This window comes from Chrysochloris asiatica, unplaced genomic scaffold, assembly GCF_000296735.1.
Source record: "Chrysochloris asiatica unplaced genomic scaffold, ChrAsi1.0 scaffold00440, whole genome shotgun sequence".
Lineage (NCBI taxonomy): Eukaryota > Metazoa > Chordata > Mammalia > Afrosoricida > Chrysochloridae > Chrysochloris > Chrysochloris asiatica.
In genome coordinates, this window is record NW_006408958.1 from 360,923 (window position 1) to 381,461 (window position 20,539).

The 20,539-nt window shown below is 46.0% G+C and overlaps 1 protein-coding gene and 1 pseudogene across 3 annotated transcripts; one reads left to right on the plus strand and one right to left on the minus strand.

The window, feature by feature from the left end:
* Nucleotides 1-1,825: 1,825 nt before the first annotated feature.
* CLN3 (ceroid-lipofuscinosis, neuronal 3) lies at nucleotides 1,826-10,267 on the plus strand. 3 transcript variants are annotated; one of them, XM_006877035.1, is made up of 15 exons: nucleotides 1,832-1,908; nucleotides 2,048-2,126; nucleotides 3,461-3,557; nucleotides 4,324-4,395; nucleotides 4,744-4,823; nucleotides 4,942-5,027; nucleotides 5,430-5,502; nucleotides 5,589-5,732; nucleotides 6,438-6,550; nucleotides 7,294-7,340; nucleotides 7,417-7,485; nucleotides 7,579-7,634; nucleotides 7,754-7,847; nucleotides 9,890-10,030; nucleotides 10,132-10,267. In XM_006877035.1, exons 1-15 carry the CDS (start codon nucleotides 1,863-1,865, stop codon nucleotides 10,246-10,248), a joined length of 1,314 nt encoding a protein of 437 aa, XP_006877097.1. In that variant the 5' UTR covers nucleotides 1,832-1,862; the 3' UTR covers nucleotides 10,249-10,267. The 3 variants fall into 3 exon arrangements, with proteins under 3 accessions (XP_006877099.1, XP_006877097.1, XP_006877098.1); XM_006877037.1 differs by lacking the exon at nucleotides 4,744-4,823 and having other exon boundaries at nucleotides 1,826-1,908; nucleotides 10,132-10,248; XM_006877036.1 differs by lacking the exon at nucleotides 4,324-4,395 and having other exon boundaries at nucleotides 1,844-1,908; nucleotides 10,132-10,248.
* A 6,384-nt stretch (nucleotides 10,268-16,651) lies between these two features.
* On the minus strand, nucleotides 16,652-17,863 carry LOC102811749 (annotated as a pseudogene).
* Nucleotides 17,864-20,539: the final 2,676 nt, after the last annotated feature.

The following is a 20,539-nucleotide window of genomic DNA, read 5'->3' on the forward strand; positions in this document are numbered from 1 at the left end:
CCCCATCAGTGGCAGTGGGTTTGTGTGTGTGTGTGTTTTAATGCTTTATTGAGAATTATGTGATAGCTTACATGGGAGAACATTAGCTTTACATTCATCCTATCGTATATCATTTCATTGCCATGATTACAATCCCCTCCATGCATCATCAACCAACCAAAGAGTATACCCTGCAATCCTGCCCCCAGTCATCAGCACACAGCCCCTCTCCCTCTCTGGGTCTAGAGTCCCCAGCCGCTCCATCTCTCCACTTCATCGTCTCTGCCTCCATCTCTGGTGACACTGTTTCTCTGAGTAAGGTCCCTCACTCTGCTCTTCTCCCATTATGGTCCCAGGGACCTCTGTTCCTGAACTGCAAAGTCAACCACTCCTTGCCTTTTGCTACAAAACGTCTACCTTTACATTTCCAACCCTCACAGTCAGTCCTGATAGCAATTATTCACTATTGTACTACAAGAGTCGCCAGTGGGTGTTTTAAGGCGCATGAGTAATAAGAGCTTATTTGTAATTGGAAAGCACACCCAAGGGGTACAATACAAAGAGCTCTCCAGGCCTGGTGGTAGGAGAGAGGGGATCACAGGCTGCTGGAAACCCATAGCAGAGACCTGCTGAGAAGGATACATACAGAGCATTCAGGAGGTTGCCTTGGCAGCCACCTAGAGGAAAGTAGCAGAATCACTGCCTATTTGAGAATATGGGACCGCTCTCTCCGCCTTCCCCCTAAATGCCACTTCTTTTGTGAAGTTAGGCGAAATGGATTACAGAATCAGAATATCGGGCTTTAGAATGAGCTGGTTTTAAGTACCACGGAAGCGGGCAGGAATCCTTCAAAATGGCTCTCTGGTTCTAGAGCTCTATTTCTTATTTCTGAAAGGCTAAGCACACCCCTAGAGCTAACGTTGTATGTTTGTCAATAGCTTCCCTTTTTGGTACATTGATTTTCTCACGTGTCCTCTTCTTTGGTTCTAGGATCATTTGGAAAAGGATGTCTTCGATACCGCCAATAGATAATTTATCAAATCAACTTAGATGTTATCTTTATTTTCGGTTTCCAAAATTATTTAGTCAACAGATGGCAAAATGAATGACCTGAAGCTGGTCATCTTTGTTCATAGCCAGAAATAGTTCTGTCTGAAATTAGTAGGCAAATGGTCATATTTGTTTCTGGCATGTGAGGACAGCGGTAGAGCAGATGAAGCTGCCCACAGCCATAACTAGTGCTGGCAGGATACTGTCAAGGTCCGGAAGACCGCTAATCGTTCGTCATGGCTCCAATTTTAAATCATCAGCTCCAGAGTTCTCCGGGTTGAGCCACGTTCCACGCCCCGGAATTTGGTGCGGCGCTGTAGGTTAATGTACTGGACGACAAAGTTCGTTTGAACCGCAAAAGTGGTGGTTCAAGCTCATCAGGCGCTCCTTGAAAACCCTTGTAAATGGTCGCTATGGGTCGGAACTGACTCCCTGGGACTTACCAACAACAAACAACGAAGACTTAGGGAGAACCCGGAAGTAGCGAGAACCACTGAGCACGTGATGGGACCCGGTGCTACCGCGTGACCTGCCATCCTGTAGGTCCTTGTTGTTAAATGCTCAGCTGCTCTTAAAGGTACAGGACTCCAAGCTTTAGAGAGGGCAGAAGTGGAGTCTGACGGGTGGAGCGTGGTGAACGTAAGGGGGCGCGAGTTGGAGTCCAGAATGTAAGGGATGGATCTCTAGGCGCGAGTTCCCCACAGTACCCGGAGCTGGACCGGCAATGGGGCGTTGATCTTTCTCATCTGTCGCACATACGTATCCCCCACAGTCCGAGCTAACTCCGAGCGATCACTGACCTAGGTCTCTTCGGGGGACTCAAACTTGATGCCATGGATTGCTGCGCGGACTCATGGCGGCGCCTTTCGGATTCCGAAGGTGAATATTCGGGCCCGCCCTCACGAGAGTGACAGCCTCAGCCCTACCTGACGGGCTCGATCCGGGAAGGACACCCCTTGGGCCCGTCATGCACCTGCAAGTGAGGTGGGGGGTCATGCTCTTCTTCTCTCACTCTCAGGGGAGGAGACCGCCCCCGAACACCGGTCTCCGCTGTTGGGCCATCGGGGTGCTTTTTGGAAGAACGCGATGGGCTTTTGGTGAGTGGTCTCAGGGGTGGTGGAAATGGGGCGGGAAGAAGAAAGGAATGGGGAGACGGGGCAAATGATTGAGTTTGGGAAGAGGAGTTTGAATTTACAAATACTTAACCAACTGTTTTGCCCAGGGGCTGTGTGTAGATTTCCCAAAGTTCATTCTTTCACAACCCTCACATTTTTGCCTGGTTCTCAAACTAGATTATTTACTACTTAATGTTTTTCCTCTAACCATTTCACCCTTCACAAAATTTTTAATACATTTATTTCTTAAAGGAATCTTTAAATAACTACTCCAAAGGGGAAACCAATACTTTTCCTAATGCACACTTAAAAAAATACACCATTACTGAAACAAAAAAAAATTCACGGTCTTACATCTACCTCCAAAGACCATTTCAGTACTACCCCTTAGGAAATATTTCTGCTATTAGTGTAAATAGCAAGGTCTTTGGTGACAAATTGAACTGGAAGTGGCTGGACCACTTCCCATATAAGAATTTGCTAGTCTCTTATCTGAGCCTCAGTTTCCTCAATAGTAAAATGGGAAGTGTAGTAATACTACTTCATTGTTGTTGTTAAGTGCCATTGAGTTGGTTCTATTTCATGTGTTGTTGTTAAGTGCCTTCAAGTCGACTCCAACTCATAACAATCTTGTCTAGGGTTTTTGAAGAGCAGCTGGTAGGTTTGAACCACCGACCTTGCAATCCAGTGCATTATCTTACAGCACCACACCAGGACTCCAGTCTACTTCATAGGCTTGTGAAAATGACATTTATAAAATCCCTGGTCCTGTGCCAACTTCCTTGCCATCACTGAACGTAAATAGCTCTGGGAGATGAGATTAAGCAAATAAAATCCTTGATGGATCATAAAGGACTTCTGTGTTATCTTATTTTGATGCTTATAGCACTGTGAGATCAACTGGAGAGGAACATGTATCCGCATTTTACGCATGAGTAGACTGAGGCCACGCAAGTAGGCAGCGCAGATTTAGGATCGAAACCCATTCCTTTGGGCTTCAAGCCTTGGGACTTTCCGCTGTACCACAGTGCATCAGAAGCAGTGGGTCAGTGGATGAGAAATGCCCCAAGACTGAATTATAGTGGAACTCAGAGGAGAGAATGATCAAGAAAAGCTTTCTGGGAGAGATCTCAGAGTATGGAGGTGAACACATGTCTTGTGTTTCTAACCTCAGCACTGAATGGAGATGGAATCTGGTGATGCAATGTGAAAAAGAGGGAGCTGAATGAAGGCATGGGTAAGGGGGAGGTTTGATGTTAGGACAGTGATAGATTGCAAACCTGAAAGGTGAGTAAGATCTGTCCTGCTTACTCCAGGCTTCTAGGCCTTTGCAACAACTTTTCTTACGTGGTGATGCTCAGTGCTGCCCATGACATCCTCAAACACCAGAGGACACCTGGGAACCACAGCCATGTAAGTGTCCCCCTCCCTCCACCACCACCACCATGTTTGGTCCCTAAGGGAAGATGATGGACTCACCCTGGGACAAAGATCACCTTGAAAATTTCAGAATAGGGTGGCCAATAGGACAAGGGGGGATAAAATTCTCCATTTCCTAGATCCTCAGAGTAAGCAGGTTATTCAAGAGATTGCTCACTGTGGGGATTATAAACTCAAATATTAGCTAGATGAGACAATGACCTGTGGTAGAGTTTCACAATGTAGCACTAGTGACATTTTGGGCTGGATCGTTATTTGTTGGAGGATGGGGAGGGGCTGTCCTGGACGTTGTAGGATACACAGCATCCTTGGCTGCTACCCATTAGATGTCAGTGACCACCCTCACCCCTCCAGTTATCCAACCAAGACTATCTCCAGAAGGGTAAACTTGACCTTGATTAAGAACCGCTGGTCTGTGGTGATCTGGAAGATGATTGTCCCCTCCAAAGGAAACAGCTACCACCTTGCAGGTCCAAGATCAGATTCTGGAAATTCAGATTTTTCTATGAGAGCTCCTGAATGTTCATTTGCAGGGCTATATTTGGCCTGGCATCTATTAGTTTGAGACTTCTCTGGACTCCATCCCTCCATTGTGATGACAAAAAAAAACCTAAAGTCTTGAGAAGGCAGTGCTGACCCAAGACTACCTTCAACTCAGAGCAGAACTAGACCGCAGCCAGATCCCCGTGTATCCTCCTTTGCCTCCCTGGGTAATGAAGGTTTCCTTCTCTTTCGTCAGGTGGACCCAAGTCCAACACCTGTCCCTCATAATGGCTCATCTCATTTTGACTGCAACTCTGTCTCCACAGCTGTGAGTGCGTGCTATCTGGTCCTCACCTGACCCAGGCCCTCTGAATCTGACCAGGATGATAAACCCCACCATTCACTGAGCCCTCCGTGCATACAGCATACATGAGCTCATTTAATACACACAACAGTCCCGTGGGCCAAGCACTGTCATCATCACCATTTTCCAGATGAGGAAACTAAGGCTTAGACACAGCTCTGGAGAAGCAGAGCTGGGACTTGAACCCAGATCTGTCTAACTCCAGAGCCCATGTTTATAGCAGTTCTGATGGGTTGGATCGTTTCCTCAACCACGTGGTTGGGAGGGTGTTCCTGGGAAGGCCAGAAGTCTCACTCTGTTTTCCTGTACCAGGCGGTGCTCCTGGCAGACATTCTTCCTACCCTCCTCATCAAATTGCTGGCTCCTTTTGGCCTTCATTTGGTGCCCTACAGGTCTGAGCAGGGGTGGCAGGGAAAGGGCAGGTGGGATCTGAGAGGGTGATGGGAGTAGCAGCAGGTCTGGGGTGCTGAGAGCAGAGGCTGACAGTCCTCCTTCCCTCCTACCTCTCAGCCCTCGGGTGCTCATCAGTGGGGTTTGCGCTGCTGGAAGCTTCATCCTGGTTGCCTTTTCTCAGTCTGTGGGAACCAGCCTGTGTGGTGAGTGTGAGGGTCTGTGTCGGGTGTAGGCCCCAGAGGAGCCTCAATAGAGCATTTGAGCTGGATGCCCAGAGGACAAGGAGTTTTGTAACTTTCAGAAGAATTGTTAGGTGGTTATGAGTAGGAGATGAGCGATGACGGCACAGCTTACTGGGGTAGCTGGTGGTGGAGATGGAGGGAGATGAATTGGTTAAATAGAGACTCTGTGCTGGGGGTGGAGGAGACATCAGGGTTCATCACAGGGACTCTGAAGCACCCTTCTCTAAGGAGAGATGCAAGGGAAGTGGCTGGCCCCACTGCAGTTCTGGAGCCCAGTCTGTCTCCTGAGCTGAGCAGAAGAGGGGACTGTGGTGATCGGGGAAGGACTAGGTGTGGCCATCTCTGTTGCTTGCCCTCCCTCAGGTGTGGTCTTGGCTAGCATCTCATCAGGCCTGGGGGAAATCACCTTCCTGTCACTCACCTCCTTCTACCCCAGGTAAGCAGGTACAGCAGGGGATAAGAGAGGAGGACACTGGCTACTCACCTTTGGTCCTTCTGAATGCTCCTGTTTTCCCTCCCCAGGGCCGTGATCTCCTGGTGGTCCTCGGGTACTGGTGGAGCTGGGCTGCTGGGGGCATTGTCCTACCTGGGTCTCACCCAGGCTGGCCTCTCCCCACAGCACACCCTGCTGTCCATGCTGGGTATCCCTGCCCTCCTGCTGGCCAGGTGAGTTGCTCTGCGCTGGGAGGAAGGTAGAGAGGATCATGATCCCAGTCTTCAGATACCTGCAGCCTTGTTACTAGGGGATGTGGGTTCTGGACTCTGATAGGCCTCACTTTGACTTCTAATGTTACCTGTTAGCTGTGTGGCATTAGGCAAGCTACTTCACTGACCCTCTGTCTCCTTGTATCTCAAATGATGCTAATTGTCCGTGAGGTGATGTGCATGAAGCGCCCAGTGCAGTATGGTTCACAAGGATGGGTGTGATGTTAAAGACAAGGTCATATAGCCAGAGTGAGTCCATTTAAAGTAAAATGTTAAGTAACTAATATTACATACAGGAAGAATGTAGAAGTGACAATTACCATGAAGATAAAGCATAGTGACTACAATGTGCCAATTTCTGGCCTAGCAGAGTGAGCACATGACAGAAGCCAGCTAGGACAAGCACTAGGATAATAATTACAAGAAAGCAAAACTGATGTGTGAGCCAAGAGTTACAAAGGGTCAAAGGGTCAATGGGTAGAAGCAACAAGGAAACAAATTTTGGCTCCAACGATGGATGGGATGCTTGAGAGGTAGTGAGCTCTCCATTTTTATAAGCATACAATTGGGACACTGCCCTGAGAAGGAGGGGACTAGATGGCCTCTGAGAGCCTCTCCAGCCCAATAGAGGCTCTTTGACCCTGTCTCCATTCTCCACACTTGTAGCTATTTCTTGTTGCTCACATCCCCGGCAGCCCAGGATCCCGGAGGGGAAGAAGAGGCAGAAACAGCAGCTCAGCAGCCCCTAATGAGCAACGAGCCCCCAGAATCAAAAGCAGGTAGGAGTAAACTGATGATATATGGCGGGGATAATAATCAATGTAATGAAACAAGCTATATGAATGGTTGAATGTGAAGCTGATGATGTGCCCTGTAAACTTTCACTCAATGCAAAATAAAAACATTTAATTTAAAAAAAAAAAAAAAAAAAAAAAGCAGGTAGGAGACCCAGTCCCTCAGCTAAGTTGCTCTGAAATTTCATCTTTTCCTCTCTACCGTGGTAAGAGCCTAGTGCATTCATCTCTTCCAACACTATTCATTGAACACATGCTATGCGCCAGGTATTCCAAATTCTGGGGATGCAATGGTGACAAAGATACTTAAGGAAATAAGGCAGATTCACAAACAAATCAATGAATCAGGAACCAGTTGTTTTTCCATACTGATGAGCTTGGAGAAGATAAAGCAGGGATGTGATAGGAAATGACAGCTGGAGGAGCAATGGAAAAGAGTTCCTGTTGGAGAAAGTGGTCAGTGAAGGCGTTTTGGAGGAGGCGATATTTGAGCTGAAACTTGAATAACAAAGTGCCAGCCTGTGGGCATCAGGTGAAAAGGTTCCAGGCAGAGGAATAGTAGATGCTAAGGCCCTGAGGTAGGAATGAGCGTGGAGGTTCAAGAAACAAAGAGGGAGCCGTAGTTAACCAAGATGCACAGATGTCCCACTCTCAAGGGCTGGCCACCTGGTTTTCTCTTCCATTACTGGCACCCGTTTGCTGAGGCCTGCCTTTCCTTTCTTTCTCAGACTCCAGCTCAGGCCTCTCCCTTCAGGAAAGGTGGACAGTGTTCAAGGTATGGCTGGTGGCTGTGGAGTGTACCCTGTGGAGATTGCCGCCTCTCAGCCTTCCCCTGTGTCTTCTAACTTCAGAGCCTGCTGCCACACATCATACCCTTGGTCCTGGTCTATTTTGCTGAGTATTTCATCAACCAGGGACTGGTGAGTGAGGGGAACTGGGAGTGGGAGGGATCCATAATTGGGGTGGGGACCCACACATCCTCATCCTTGTCCCCTGTCTGGTCTTTGCTGCAGTTTGAGCTCCTCTTCTTCCGGAACACCTCTCTTACTCATGCTGAGCAGTACCGCTGGTGAGACGGGTGAGGGGGTGGCCAGATGGACACTGGCCTGGAAGGGCCCGTGATGATGGGCTGCCCTGCTAGTAGGCACTGGGAGGAGCCGCCCCTACTCCCTGCCCTCCCTGCCTCAGGTACCAGATGCTGTACCAGGCCGGCGTCTTTGCCTCCCGTTCTTCTCTCCGGTGCTATCGCATCCGCTACACTTGGGCCTTAGCCCTGCTGCAGGTACCAAACCTTTCTCTCTTACTCCCCTCCTTCCTTGGTTCCCAACTTCCCCAGACCCTGCTGCTTCCCTTCCTCCCTCCCTCAGTGATGGTGATGGTGATATGCTATGGGGTCAGTTCCCACTCATAGAGACCCTGCATAAGATTTCTGAGGCTATAAATCTTAACGGGAGCAGAAAGCCTTGTCTTTCTGCTGCAGAACAGCTGGTAGTTTCGAACTGCTGACCTTGAGGTTAGCAGCCTGACTCGTAACCACTACACTACCAGAAGTGTTTATTGCGTGCAGTCCTGTTCTTAGCAGTGGGAACAGGAGGCCTCAGGAGCCAGGTAAACCCCGGTTCAAATTGCAACTTCTGAACTTAGTAGCTGTGTGACTTAGGACAACTCTTCCAATCTCTCTGAGCCACAATTTCTTCATCTGTAAGTTGAGGGTAGCCAACATCAGCATCCTGGGGTAGATATGAATAGAGATGAGAAAAACAAAAGAATAAACTTTTGAGTTCTGTTTTAATCAGTTAGAAACATGTATTTCATGTTTATTTGCACAAGTCTTTTACAAAAAGGCTGGCTTTCACACATTTCTAATGAAAAAAAAAACACCAAAATAAGTTCTTGTATTCTGGATGGTCAATTTTATAATAGAATTAATGGCAAGATCATGGGTTATTTAGCTCAAGGCTGGGGAGCAAATTCAACTACTCATGGCAAACCATAGTCGACAGTTTTAAGTTGACAGTAGTTAACAAATGTCCTTTCATAAAGCCTGCATTCATTATTTGTATACCCCTTAAAGGTAAGCATTAAAGTAAACCTCTATCTATTACAGAAGATTCCTTTGCCCTTTTAAAATGAACTTACCAGACTCAAGTTTCCCATAATAAGATCTAGAAGAAGTATTTGTTGTTGTTAAGTGCCATCAAGTCGATTTTGACTCATAGCAACCCTGTATAGGGTTTCTGAGGAGCAACTAGTGGGTTTGAACCACCGACCTTGTAGTTAGTAGTCTAGTGCTTACAGGACTCTCATCATAGGATTAGGGTTTGTAATCATTTATTCCCACTACAGAAAGGGTCTGGCATTATGTTACACATGAAAATGTTTGTGGTGTTTCTACCCAGTGTGGGTTACCGCCTGTGGCATTACCACGCTTCTTTGTTTTAAATGCAGATCTCTGTGCCCACCTCAGACTTCCTGAACTTCTAAGGCAAAGGCCTGGGGACGCATTTTTCAGAAGCTTTAACAAGTTCCCCAGGAGACACTTCATAAAGGGTGTGAACCACTGGGTGGTGGGACTTAGACCCTAGGGGTGGGGCGGGGCTCTGGAAGGATTCCTGAAGAAGAGGAAGGAAGGAAGAGTTTCTCAGGCTTGCCACTAATGACCTTTGGGCTAGATCATTTGTTGCCAAACTGTCCTGTGTGCTGTAGAATGTTTAGCCACATCCCTGGCATCAGGTACCAGATGCCAGTACCAGTTGTAGTAGCCTAGAATGGCTCTAGAGGTTTCCCGATGTTCCCTGGGCAGCAAAATTGCCCAGGTTGAGAACCACAGTCAGCTCATTTAGCAAAATGGGGAACACTCAACAGGGGTTGTAGAGTCCTGGTGCGGAGCTGCAGGTTAATGCGCACGCCTGCAAAGTCTGTTTGAACTTCAAGTCACTGGTTCAAGCTCACCAGCTGCTCCTCAGAAACCCTATATAGGATCGGAACCGATTCCACAGCACTTAACAACAACAGGGGTTGTGAGGGATCCTGGTCTAAAATGAGACATGAAAGGTGACCTTAGGTAAGGAAAGGGAGGATAGCATTCCAGGTAGATGGAGTGATACAGCAAAGCCAGCAAAGGCAAGGCAGGGGTATACAAGTTGTAGGGCAGGTGGGCAGCTTGGGTCTGATCTTAGGCTCTCATAGGCTAGGCTGGGTGTTCGGATTTCACCCAAGCCTGTCACCCTCTCCCTTCCCACAACCTATCTCCCAGAACCAGAGTCTACTGACTAGGAAGCCCAGGCTCCCTGACGCAGCCTTCCACTCTGCCTGCTTCCATAGTGCCTCAACCTGGGCTTCCTGATGGCAGCCGTGTGGTTCAACTTCCTACCAAGCATCTACCTCGTCTTTCTGATCACTCTGTATGAGGGGCTCCTGGGAGGTGCAGCCTACGTGAACACCTTTCACAACATTGCCCTGGAGGTCAGTACCAACCAGATTAGGGCTGTGGGGGTGCTCCTCTGGAGAAGCCCAGGGTGGGATCCTCAGGACAGAAACTCGACCTTCGTCTCTCTCCTACCCAGACCAGTGATAAGCACCGGGAATTTGCCATGACAGCTGCCTGTATCTCCGACACCTTGGGGATCTCCTTGTCAGGGGCCGTGGCCTTGCCCCTGCATGATTTCCTGTGCCGTCTCTGATACCCCAGTTCCTTGGGATACAGACGCACTGAGCGGTGGGTGAGCAGGCAGATCAGACATACAGGCTCACACCCTAGAGTCTACGCTGAAATCTGCTCTGGGACTTCCTGCAGGACTAGTCTGAACATAACGCTAAAGCTCTCGTCTTCCGAAAATGGGGTGAAGCTGAGGACCACTAATTCCTCCCACCCCCAAGCTGGTCTCGGGGAGTCTCTTCTTGGCATATGTCCTCTGAATAAATGCCTACTTTAACAATTGACTTTTGTGTGTTGTTTTCTCTCTGAAAACAAATACAACAATTGATATTATAAAAATAAGTCAAGCCCACATTGGAGTATATAGGAACTCTAGTGACACTGTAGGATAAGCACTGGACTGCTAACCACAAGGTCCGCAGTTCAAACCCACCAGCCACTCTGATAAAGAAAGAGGAAGCTATCTGCTCCCACAAAGATTTACAGCCTCAAAAACCCAGTACAGGGTTGCTAGGCGTTGCAATTGACTTGATGGTTGTTGTTGTTATTGTTAGGTGCCATCAAGTCAGTACTGACTCATAGCAACCTTATGCACAACAGAACGAAACACTGTCTGGTCCTGGGCCAATCTGAAAATTGTTGCCACACATTGAGCCCATTGATGCTGCCACTTTGCCAATCCATCTCTCTGGGGATCTTCCTCTTTTTCTCTGATTCTCCACCTTATGATATCCTTCTCCAGTGACTGGTCCCTCCTAACAATATGTCCGAAGGATAAGAGACAAAGTTTGTCCATCTTGGCCTCCAAGGAGCACTCTGGCTGCACTTCTTCCAACACAATTATGTTTGTTCTTTTGGCAGCTCATGGTACTTTCAATATTCTCCTCCAACAACTTAACTCAAAAGCATCAATATACAGGAGACCCGGTGGTACTGTGGGATAAGCATTGAGCAGCTAACCCAAAGGTTGGCGGTTCAAACTTACCAGCTACTCAAAAGGAGAAATATGAGGCTGCCTGTTCTTTCACAGATTTAGTCTCAGAAACCCTAAGGAGTAGTCCTACTCTCTCCTATAGTGTTGCTATGAGTTAGAATTGACTCCATAGCAATTGTTTTGGTTTTGAAATATATGTATGTGTGTATGTACCAGAGGGCTCCAAAAAGTCCTTGGAAAATTATTTTTTGAAACCTCATTTTGTGTTCTTGGAGTCCTGGTGTGGCACTGTAGGATAAGCACTGGACTGCAAGGTTGGTTTGAACTGCAACGTCGGTCTCAAGGTCAGGGGTTCAAACTCACCAGCCACTCCTCAGAAACCCTACACAGGGTTGCTATGAGTCAGAAATGATTCAACGGTACTTAACAATAACAACTTGTGTTCTTGTGTGTGTGTGTATGTATAAAAGCGTATATAGAAAAGCATAAAGAATAAAGGCTGTAAAGACCTAGAACTAGAAAATCAAAGGGAAGAGCATGCTCATCATTTCTCAAGCTGAAAGAATTGAAGAAAAACTTGAAGCCTTGAGTTACAATATTGAATTCTATGGGCCAAATGTTGACTGACACAGGAAACATCAAAAGATGGAAGGAATTCACAGTCATCAAACCAAAAACACTGGTTGATGTACAACCATTTCAAAAGGTAGCATATGATCAAGAACCAATGATAGTTCTTGGAAGAAAGCAATCCAGGCAGCACTAGAGGCATTGATAACAAGGCTCCAGGAAATGACAATGCCAACAGATGTTTCAATAAACAGATGCAGTATTGGAGATGCTTACTCATCTATGCCAAGAAATTTTTAAGACAACATATTGGTTATCTGATTGGAAGCGATTCATTTGTGTGCCCTTTCCAAAAAGGTGATGCAACAGAATACGGACATTATCAAAGAATATCACATGCAATTTTGTTGAAGATAATTCAAAAAAGATTGCAGCAGTGCATTGACAGAGAACTACCTGAAACTCAGGTTGGTTCAGAGGAGGACATGGTATAATATATCTGATCTCTGACGTCAAAAAGATCTTGAATGAAAGGCAAAGAAAACCAGGAAAATGTTTGTCTGTGCTTTGCTGACTATGCAAAGGCATGTGGATAACATTGTGAAGAATGGGTATTCCTGAACACACCATTGTACTCATGCAGAACCTGTATATAGACCAAGAGGCAGTTGTTTCAACAGAACAAGGGGATACTGCCTGGTTTGAATCAGGAAAGGTGTGCACCAGGGTTGTATCCATTCTCCAGACTTATTCAATCTGTATGCTGAGAAATAATCCAAAAAAATTGAACTACATGAAGAAGAATGCAGTATCAGGATTGGAGGAAGACTCATTAGTAACACAGATGACACAACTTGCTTGCTGAACATGAAGAAGACTTGAAACATTTACTGATGACGGTCAAAGACTACAGCCTTCGATATGATTGTACCTCAACATAAAACAAAAATCCTCACAACTGGACCAGTCAGCAACATTATAAGAAACAGAAAAAAGGATTGAAGTTGTCAAGTATTTCATTTTACTTGGATCCAGAAGCAATGCCCATGGAAGCGATATTTAGGAACTCAAATAACATGTTGCATTGAAAAATCTGCAAAAGATTTCCTTAAAGTGTTAAAAAGCAAAGATGTTGATCTGCAGACTAAGGTAAGCTGACCCAAGCCATAGTGTTTTCAGTCACCTCATATACATGGGAAAGAATGACAATGACTAAGGAAGACAGAAGAATTGATACATTTGGGCTATGCTGTTAAAGAATATTAAATGCACTACGAACTGCCAGAAGAATGAACAAATCTCACATACTTTGGGCATGTTATCAGGAGGGACATTATGCTTGGTAAAGTAGAGGGTAAGGAGTCCTGGTGTGGCACTATGGGTTAATGCACCACACTGCAAAGCCGTTTGAACTGCAAGGTCAGTGGTTCAAGCTCCCCAGCTGCTCCTCAGAAACCCTATACAGGGTCGCTATGGGATGAAATTGACTCAACAGCACTTAACGAAAACAATAAGTGAAAAAGAGGGAGCTCCTCAGAAGCCCCTCAATGGCATGGGTTGACCCAGTGGCTGTAACAATGAGCTCATTTGTTGCTAAGTGCCATTGAATTGGTTGCAACCCACAGCGACCTTGTATAGGGTTTTCAAAGAGCAACTGGTGAGCTTGAACCACTGACCTTGTAGCTCAAATGACTTTGCAATCGGGTGCATTAACCCACCATGCCACACCAGGACTCCTACATAGCAGTAATTGTGAGGCTACCACAAGACTGAGCAGTATTTCATTCTGTTGTACCTAGGGTTGCTATTATGAACCAACTCAACAGCACCTAACAAAAACAGGTAAGGAGTTACTACTTACTGAGGCAAACCGCTGGACCTGCAGAGCAGGCTTGAGTCTCCACATCCTGCAGTGATAGGGGCTTTTATAGCTCTGGCAAACAAAGATGGCATGGAGTAAAGGCCCTGGACCTCCAAAGTCATCTTAGCATGCAGAAATGAGCGAGCAGCAAACAAGAGTGTACCCATATTTGTTTGGCCTTGCTAAAACCTGTTTCCCTGCATTCCACCCCTCCAAGCTGGAATCCTACTGCTGTGGGTGAATGCATTGGACTGCAAGGTTAGTTTGAACCCTAAAGTCGATGGTTGAACGGCAAGGTTGGTGGTTCAAGCTCACCAGCCGCTCCTCGGAAACCCTATACAGGGTTGCTGTGAGTCAGAAGCAATTTGATAGTACTTAACAACAAGGCTGGCTCCTAAAATCTGACACGGCCCTCTCTTCTGCAAAATCTCTGAGAACCCCAGGGGAGGTGTCACAATTAGGTAAGCAGGGACAGACAGCTGGAAGCATAGGCCACAGCAACAATATAGGCGAACACAGTTCAGTACAAGACTAACACCCAGCAAACACTTTTTTGAGCTAAAGAAGAAAGAGGAAAACCAGGCAGCCACAGCCAAGCAGCCATCAGGCATGCCCAGGATCTTGGTCTGCTTCTTCACGTAACCTTAATAAATTAGTAACATTCTATTGGCCCTCTGGTATATAGATACAACATTCAGTCTTCACTACAGTATGTGTCCTACGTTGAGTGGCTGTCAGAATGTCCAGAGCCATATGTTTCGGGAAATCAAGCCTCCTGATCTGGGTGGTTTTGACAGTTAATAGATTTCCTAGCTGTTGGTCAGGCATGTTTGACAAAATAGGTCAATAATCGATGCTATTGAAGGAAGACGTCCAAGCTGCACTGAAGGCATTGTTGAAAAACAAGGCTCCAAGAGTTAAAGGAATACCAAATGAAATGTTTCAATAAATGGATATAGCGCTAAAGGTGCTCACCCATGTATGGCAAGAAATTTGGAAGATAGCTACCTGACCAATTGATTTGAAGAAATTCATTTGTTCCATGATTTCCACAGAGCCAAGGAAGGGAAGGGAATCACACCAATGGAAAACAAGCTGGTAACCGTGTCCACACACAAGAGCCTATTTCATTCCTTCACTGAGGAGCAGAATCTCTATAAAGTCCATCTACATTTGTCCAAGATCTTGGCATGTGATCTATCTGGCTTTTCCCATGCGCTAATTCAGAGACTTGGATATAGATTCCCTAACAGTTCCTGCAGCAGAGGGCAACCCCAAGGTGCCATGCCCATCTGATCATATGGCATCTAGGGCCACAAGTAGCCACCACACACCCATTGGGTGCAGTGAGGAGCGAGCTATGACACTACTGTCATGTGGGGGTATTTATACTACAACCAATCAGCAGCATTTGGCACGCACGATCACCTGCTGGCTGTAAGACACAGGAGTCCAGCCCACTTTTGGGGCCAAGGACTTATAGGAAGACAAAGGAGACAATTCAGTTTTTCTCAGCTCAAAACAAGCAGGAGTCTGTTTTGCATACCTGTTCAGGCACCAACCAACTCAAGCCAACCCAGAGCTGGTAAATGCCCTCTCATGGCCATGACCAGGAGGCATTGAGGTCCCTCACTAGGACTGCCTCTCTTTCTCATTTAGTCACAGACGCTCACATACACCCCAATGTGTCTCCCATGGCTACCCAAGCAGTCCTGAGCAGAGATTCCACAGTCCAAAGCATGCTTTCAGCACTTGAGACGGAGAGCTGTCCACAGACTTGGCAGTTGCTTTTGCAATAAACTGAGGTGAGGAAGACGTTGGCCGCCAAAGCAAAGAAAGCAGGACATGTCTAAGTTTGAGAAGACAGGTGTATAGTAAGTGCCAACAGGGCTAACTCTTCCTCTTCTATCAGATCACACTCATGACTTCCCCTCAGGCAGTGAGAACAGAGGCTGCCGTAGGCATTTCCCTTGTTGAGTGCACACCACACTGCTACCTGAGGAAGGTCACTTGAGGAGTTGTGAGCAGTCACCTTTTCCACTGTATGCCAGCCCCAGCCCAGGTCAATCATCTCTGTGTAGCAGGATGGCGGGTTTCCACATTAGGCTAATCAGAGGAATGCACTAACCAATCCACTCTACTTGGCTGACTCACTCAAAGCACCAATAGCTGGTTCCACTTTCCAGAGACAGGTTCTGAGGCATTTGGAGGACTATATTGCTTTGCTCTAGTGGTTATGAGTCAGGCTGCTAACCTCAAGGTCAGCTGTTCGAAACTACCAGCCATTCTGTGGGAGAAAGCTGAGACTTTCTGATCCTGTAAAGATTTACAGCCTTGGAAACCCTATACAAGGTCACTATGAGTCAAAACTGACTCCATGGCGCACAACCAACCAATTGCTTTGCTCTGGCAACTAGTGAGGTCTATGGGTCAAAGCCCTGGTGGAGGCTGAATTTTATTAACCTCAAAGCCTCAGTCAACACCTTAGTCTACCCCTCCAGAGACGCCTAGCCTGTTGTTTTAGGACACCATTCTTTCTTTCCACCAGGCCTGAGGTCTGGGGTTTATAGGGCAGGTGGTAAGGCCACTGTGCCTCATTGTCAGTCACCCATTTGTGCACATCATGACTTGTAAAGTAAGTACCTTGGTCATTATCAGTCCTTCGAAGTATCCGGTATATAACTCAAAGTTTGTGATTCCTTTATAGTAGAAGCCTAGTTTTGCTCATTTGTACTGAAACGCCTGGGTCAAGCTGGTAACCATGTCCGTGCACAAGAGCCTATTTCGTTCCTTCACTGGGAAGCAATGTCTCTGTAAAATCCACCTGCCAATCCATTACTGGCTGTGTCCCCTTGTGCATTTGTCCAAGATCTCGGGGCAGATGCATTTGTCCTAGGCCTTGGTGTGAGCACATGGGGCAGTTTTGTATGGCAGACACCAATTCACTATACTTTGCTACTAGGCCTAACTCTTTGGCTGTTTTCCAACCAACACGGGCACTATGATATCACTTTTCTGGTGAATCTAGTAAGAAGCTTTCCCTTCTGGTTGCCCTGTTGTAACTTATACTGTAACATTCTGTGGGGAAAGAAAACAGTCTGTGACATAAAAAACAGCTCCACATCTAAGATTTGGAGACAATCCCAGCTGTCCAGCCAAAGATATACCTGCTATACACACACCCCGACTCCTAAACACCCTTGCTAATTTTTCACTATTCCTCATGCCCTTGGTCAATTCACATAGTTAACCCACAGGCTGTCACCCAACTGTATGGAAAAAAAAAACGATCTCTACGCATCAAGATGATAGCATGCCACCACAAGGGAGGTGGCTCTGTAACGTGCTAGCCTGATATGGGGAGTTGTAGCCTTCCCACTACTGCACATCAACACTTGCTCTTTCTCCGGAGCTTCCTACTGTTTTATGCCCCAGTCTTAAGAGGCACTATTTCCCACCAATTGATAATGTGCTCTCAAGCACTGTGCCAAGTAGAGTATATTGCTGTTGTTAAGTACCATGGAGTCAGTTCTGACTCATAGTGACCCTGCACAGGTTTTCCGAAGCTGCAAATCTTTTTTTTTTTTTTTTTCCTGCCTCAGATTTATTTGTACAAATAGCACAGGAGGACACCAGCTCCATACAGATGGTAGCCCAAAGGGTCATGCCAATCCCTCTGTCCTCAGATGGAGAACTATATTCCATCTTTGTGGGGGCCTGGGCACCTTTGGGAGCCTGAGGTGAGGCCTTGGCTGGGGCTGGAGTTGAAGCCTTGGCTGGGGCTGGAGTTGAAACCTTGGCTGGGACTTTAGTTGAGGCCTTGGCTATAACTTTGGCTGAGGCCTTGACTGGAGCTTTAGTTGAGACCTTGGTTGAAGCTTCAGCCTTAGTTTTAGCACTGGCCTTGGACTTTGGCTGACAGAGCCTCAGACCCTTGACAATGCATGCCCAAGCATGCTTCCCCTGCTTGGGATGGGCAATGTAAGCCAGTCGACTCAGCTTGCAGTTGATACCCTTTGGGATCTTAGGCTTGATCTCCTCGGGCTTTATGAGAGCCTTGATAGCCTCAGCACGTGCATCCATGGCCTTGGCGTTATTGGCCTGCATCTTCTTCAGGCCTTTCTTGTTGTGCTTCTTGGCAAAGCACATGTTCCTCAGAAACTTGGGGTCCACCCCCTTGAGAGACTCATATCGTTGTGATCGGGGTTTCTTGATACCATTTCTGTGCCATTTTCAGGACTGGTTGTGCGTGGTGTGGTTCTTGGACTTGGCCATGTCTGTACCTCTCCTAGGCTTACGTCCCTCTGTTGCCCATGAGACGTGGATGGCGATGGATACTGCACGATCAGAATTCCCCGAGGCTGCAAATCTTTACAAGAGCAGAAAGCCTCATCTTTCTCCTGCGGAACAGCTGGTAGTTTCGAACTGCCAACCTTGAGGTTAGCAGCCCAATTCATAACCACTACGCTACCAGAGCTCCTTAAGTAGAATATAAATACCCTCTAATACCTTTCAATTGTGTGGATCATGACAAGCTATGGACAACATTGAGACGTATGAGTATTCCAGAACACTTAATTGTACTTCTGAGAAATCTGTACCTGGACCAAGAGGCAGTTGTCCGAACAGAGCATGGGAACACTGAATGTTTTAAAATTGGGAAAGATGTGCGACAAGGCTGTGTTCTTTCACCATACTTATTCAACCTGTATGCTGAGCAAATAATACGAGAAGCTGGATTCTATGAAGAAAAGCGTGGCATCAGGATTGGAGGAAGACTCATTAACAACCTGCGATACGCAGATGATACAACCTTGCTTGCTGAAAAGTGAAGAGGGCTTGAAACATTTACTGATGAAGATCAAGGAACACAGCCTTCGGTATGGATTGCATCTCAATGTCAAGAAAACAAAAATCCTCACCACTGGACCAATAAACAACATTCTTATCAATGGGAGAAAAAATTGAGGTTGTCAAGGACTTCATTCTTTTTGGATCAACTGTCAACATTCGTGGAAGCAGCAGTCAAGAGATCAGACGACATATTGCATTGGGCAAATCTGCTGTAAAGATTTACAGCCTCAGAAATGTTATACAGCTATGAGCTGAAACCAATTCAATGGCAACCAACCACCACCACCACCACCACTAACAATCCAGACCCCCCACTAACAATCCAGACCCCTCAGGCATGAAAATTTGGGTAATTTCATGAGGCAAAGAACCACAATCAGCTAAGGTACTTGCCAAAGGCAAAGGGAATACAGAGTGGGGTAGTGGAAGAAGGTAGTTTTAAATACCAGCTACAGCCACGTTTCCAGTTGCAGAAACGAACTCCATAATTTCTACGAATATTTTTCCTTGTATGTGTGCATCGAATATTTGTATTATATTAGGTAGAAGTATGAATGTATGATTGTCTTTATTTATAGATTATATTTGATTTAAGGAGATAGGTATAGGTACCAAGTTGACAAAGGGGGACAGTGATAGTTAAGGTTTTGTATCAACTTGGCTGGACCTGGATTGTCAGTGGTTTGGCAGTTGAGATGCAGTTATCCCCCATTCTGAGGTCTAATATAATAAGGTCACCTGTGAGCAGCCAATCCATAGAAGAGAAGCTTCCTCAGGACTGTGGCCTACTTCCAATATATTGGACACTCAGACAAGGCTTGCTTGCTCACTGCTGGGTCTGGATCTTGCATCTGGCTCATACTTCAATCTCCAGTTCTTTGGACTTGAGCCAGTGGCCTGCTCTATTTATTACCTGCTGATCCTGGGATCTGTCAGCAGCCTGCCGTCTTACCTGCCAGAACTGTCTGCCTGCCATCTGACCTGCCTATCTTGCTTCATCTAACCCAGACTTGGAAATCTCCTACCTCTACAGCTGTGTGAGCCATTGATATAAACTTCTCTTTATATAAACATGTATATGTTTCACCGGTTTTGCTTTTCTAGAGAACCCAGCCTAAGATACTTGGTACCTAGAATAGTTCTTGAGAAGCAGAATCATAAGGATGAGGGTTTTAAAAACTGGTTCCCAATTCTGACTAATTTTAAAGGTACCGATAACTCTGCCTCCACTTTATAAAACGTGATATCCTTTTCCAGTGACTGGTCCCTCCTGATAACATGTCAAAAGTATGACAGATGAATTCTCACCATTCTGGCTTCTAAGAAGCATTCTGGCTATACTTCTTCCAACACAGATTTGTTCTTCTGGCAGTCCATGGTACTTTTAATACTCTCCAACACCATAATTCAAATGCATCTAATCTTCTGTGTTCTTCCTTATTCATGATACAACCTTCACATGCATATGAGGAGATTGAACATATCATGGATTGGGTCAGGGGCACCTTAGTCCTCAGACTGACAGCTTTGCTCTTTAGCACTTTAAAAAAGTTTTCGTACAGCAGATTTACCTAATGCAATATGTCATTTGATTTCTTGTCTGCTGCTTCCATGAGTATTGATTGTGAATCCAAACCAAAAGAAGTTTTTGACAACTTCAATTTTTTTCCATGTATCATGATATTAATGATTGGTCCAGTTGTGAGAATTTGTGTTTTCTTTACATTGAGGTTCAATTCATACTGAAGGCTGTAGTTTTTTATCTTCACCAGTAAGTATTTTAAGTCCTCTTCACTTTCAGCAAGCAAAGTTGTATCATCTGCATATTGCAGGTTGTTAATGAATCTTCCTCCACTTCTGATGCCACATTCTTCTTCATATAAGGCAGCATACAGACTGAATAGGTATAGTGAAAATACATAACCCTGGTGTACACCTTTCCTGATTTTAAGTCATTTAGTATCCCCTTGTTATTTTTTAACTACTGCCTCTTTTTCTATATACAGGCTCCTCATGAGCACAACTAAATGTTTTGGAATATCCATTCTTTGCAATGTTATCCATAGTTTGTCATGATCTACACAGTCAAAATCCTTT

Coding starts and splice junctions, on each gene's coding strand:
- CLN3 (XM_006877035.1), top strand. CDS start 1,863: ATGGATTGCTGCGCGGACTCATGGCGGCGCCTTTCGGATTCCGAAG. Junction 4,824..4,941: donor CTTCATTTGGTGCCCTACAG/GTCTGAGCAGGG, acceptor CCTACCTCTCAG/CCCTCGGGTGCTCATCAGTG. Junction 10,031..10,131: donor TTCACAACATTGCCCTGGAG/GTCAGTACCAAC, acceptor TCTCCTACCCAG/ACCAGTGATAAGCACCGGGA.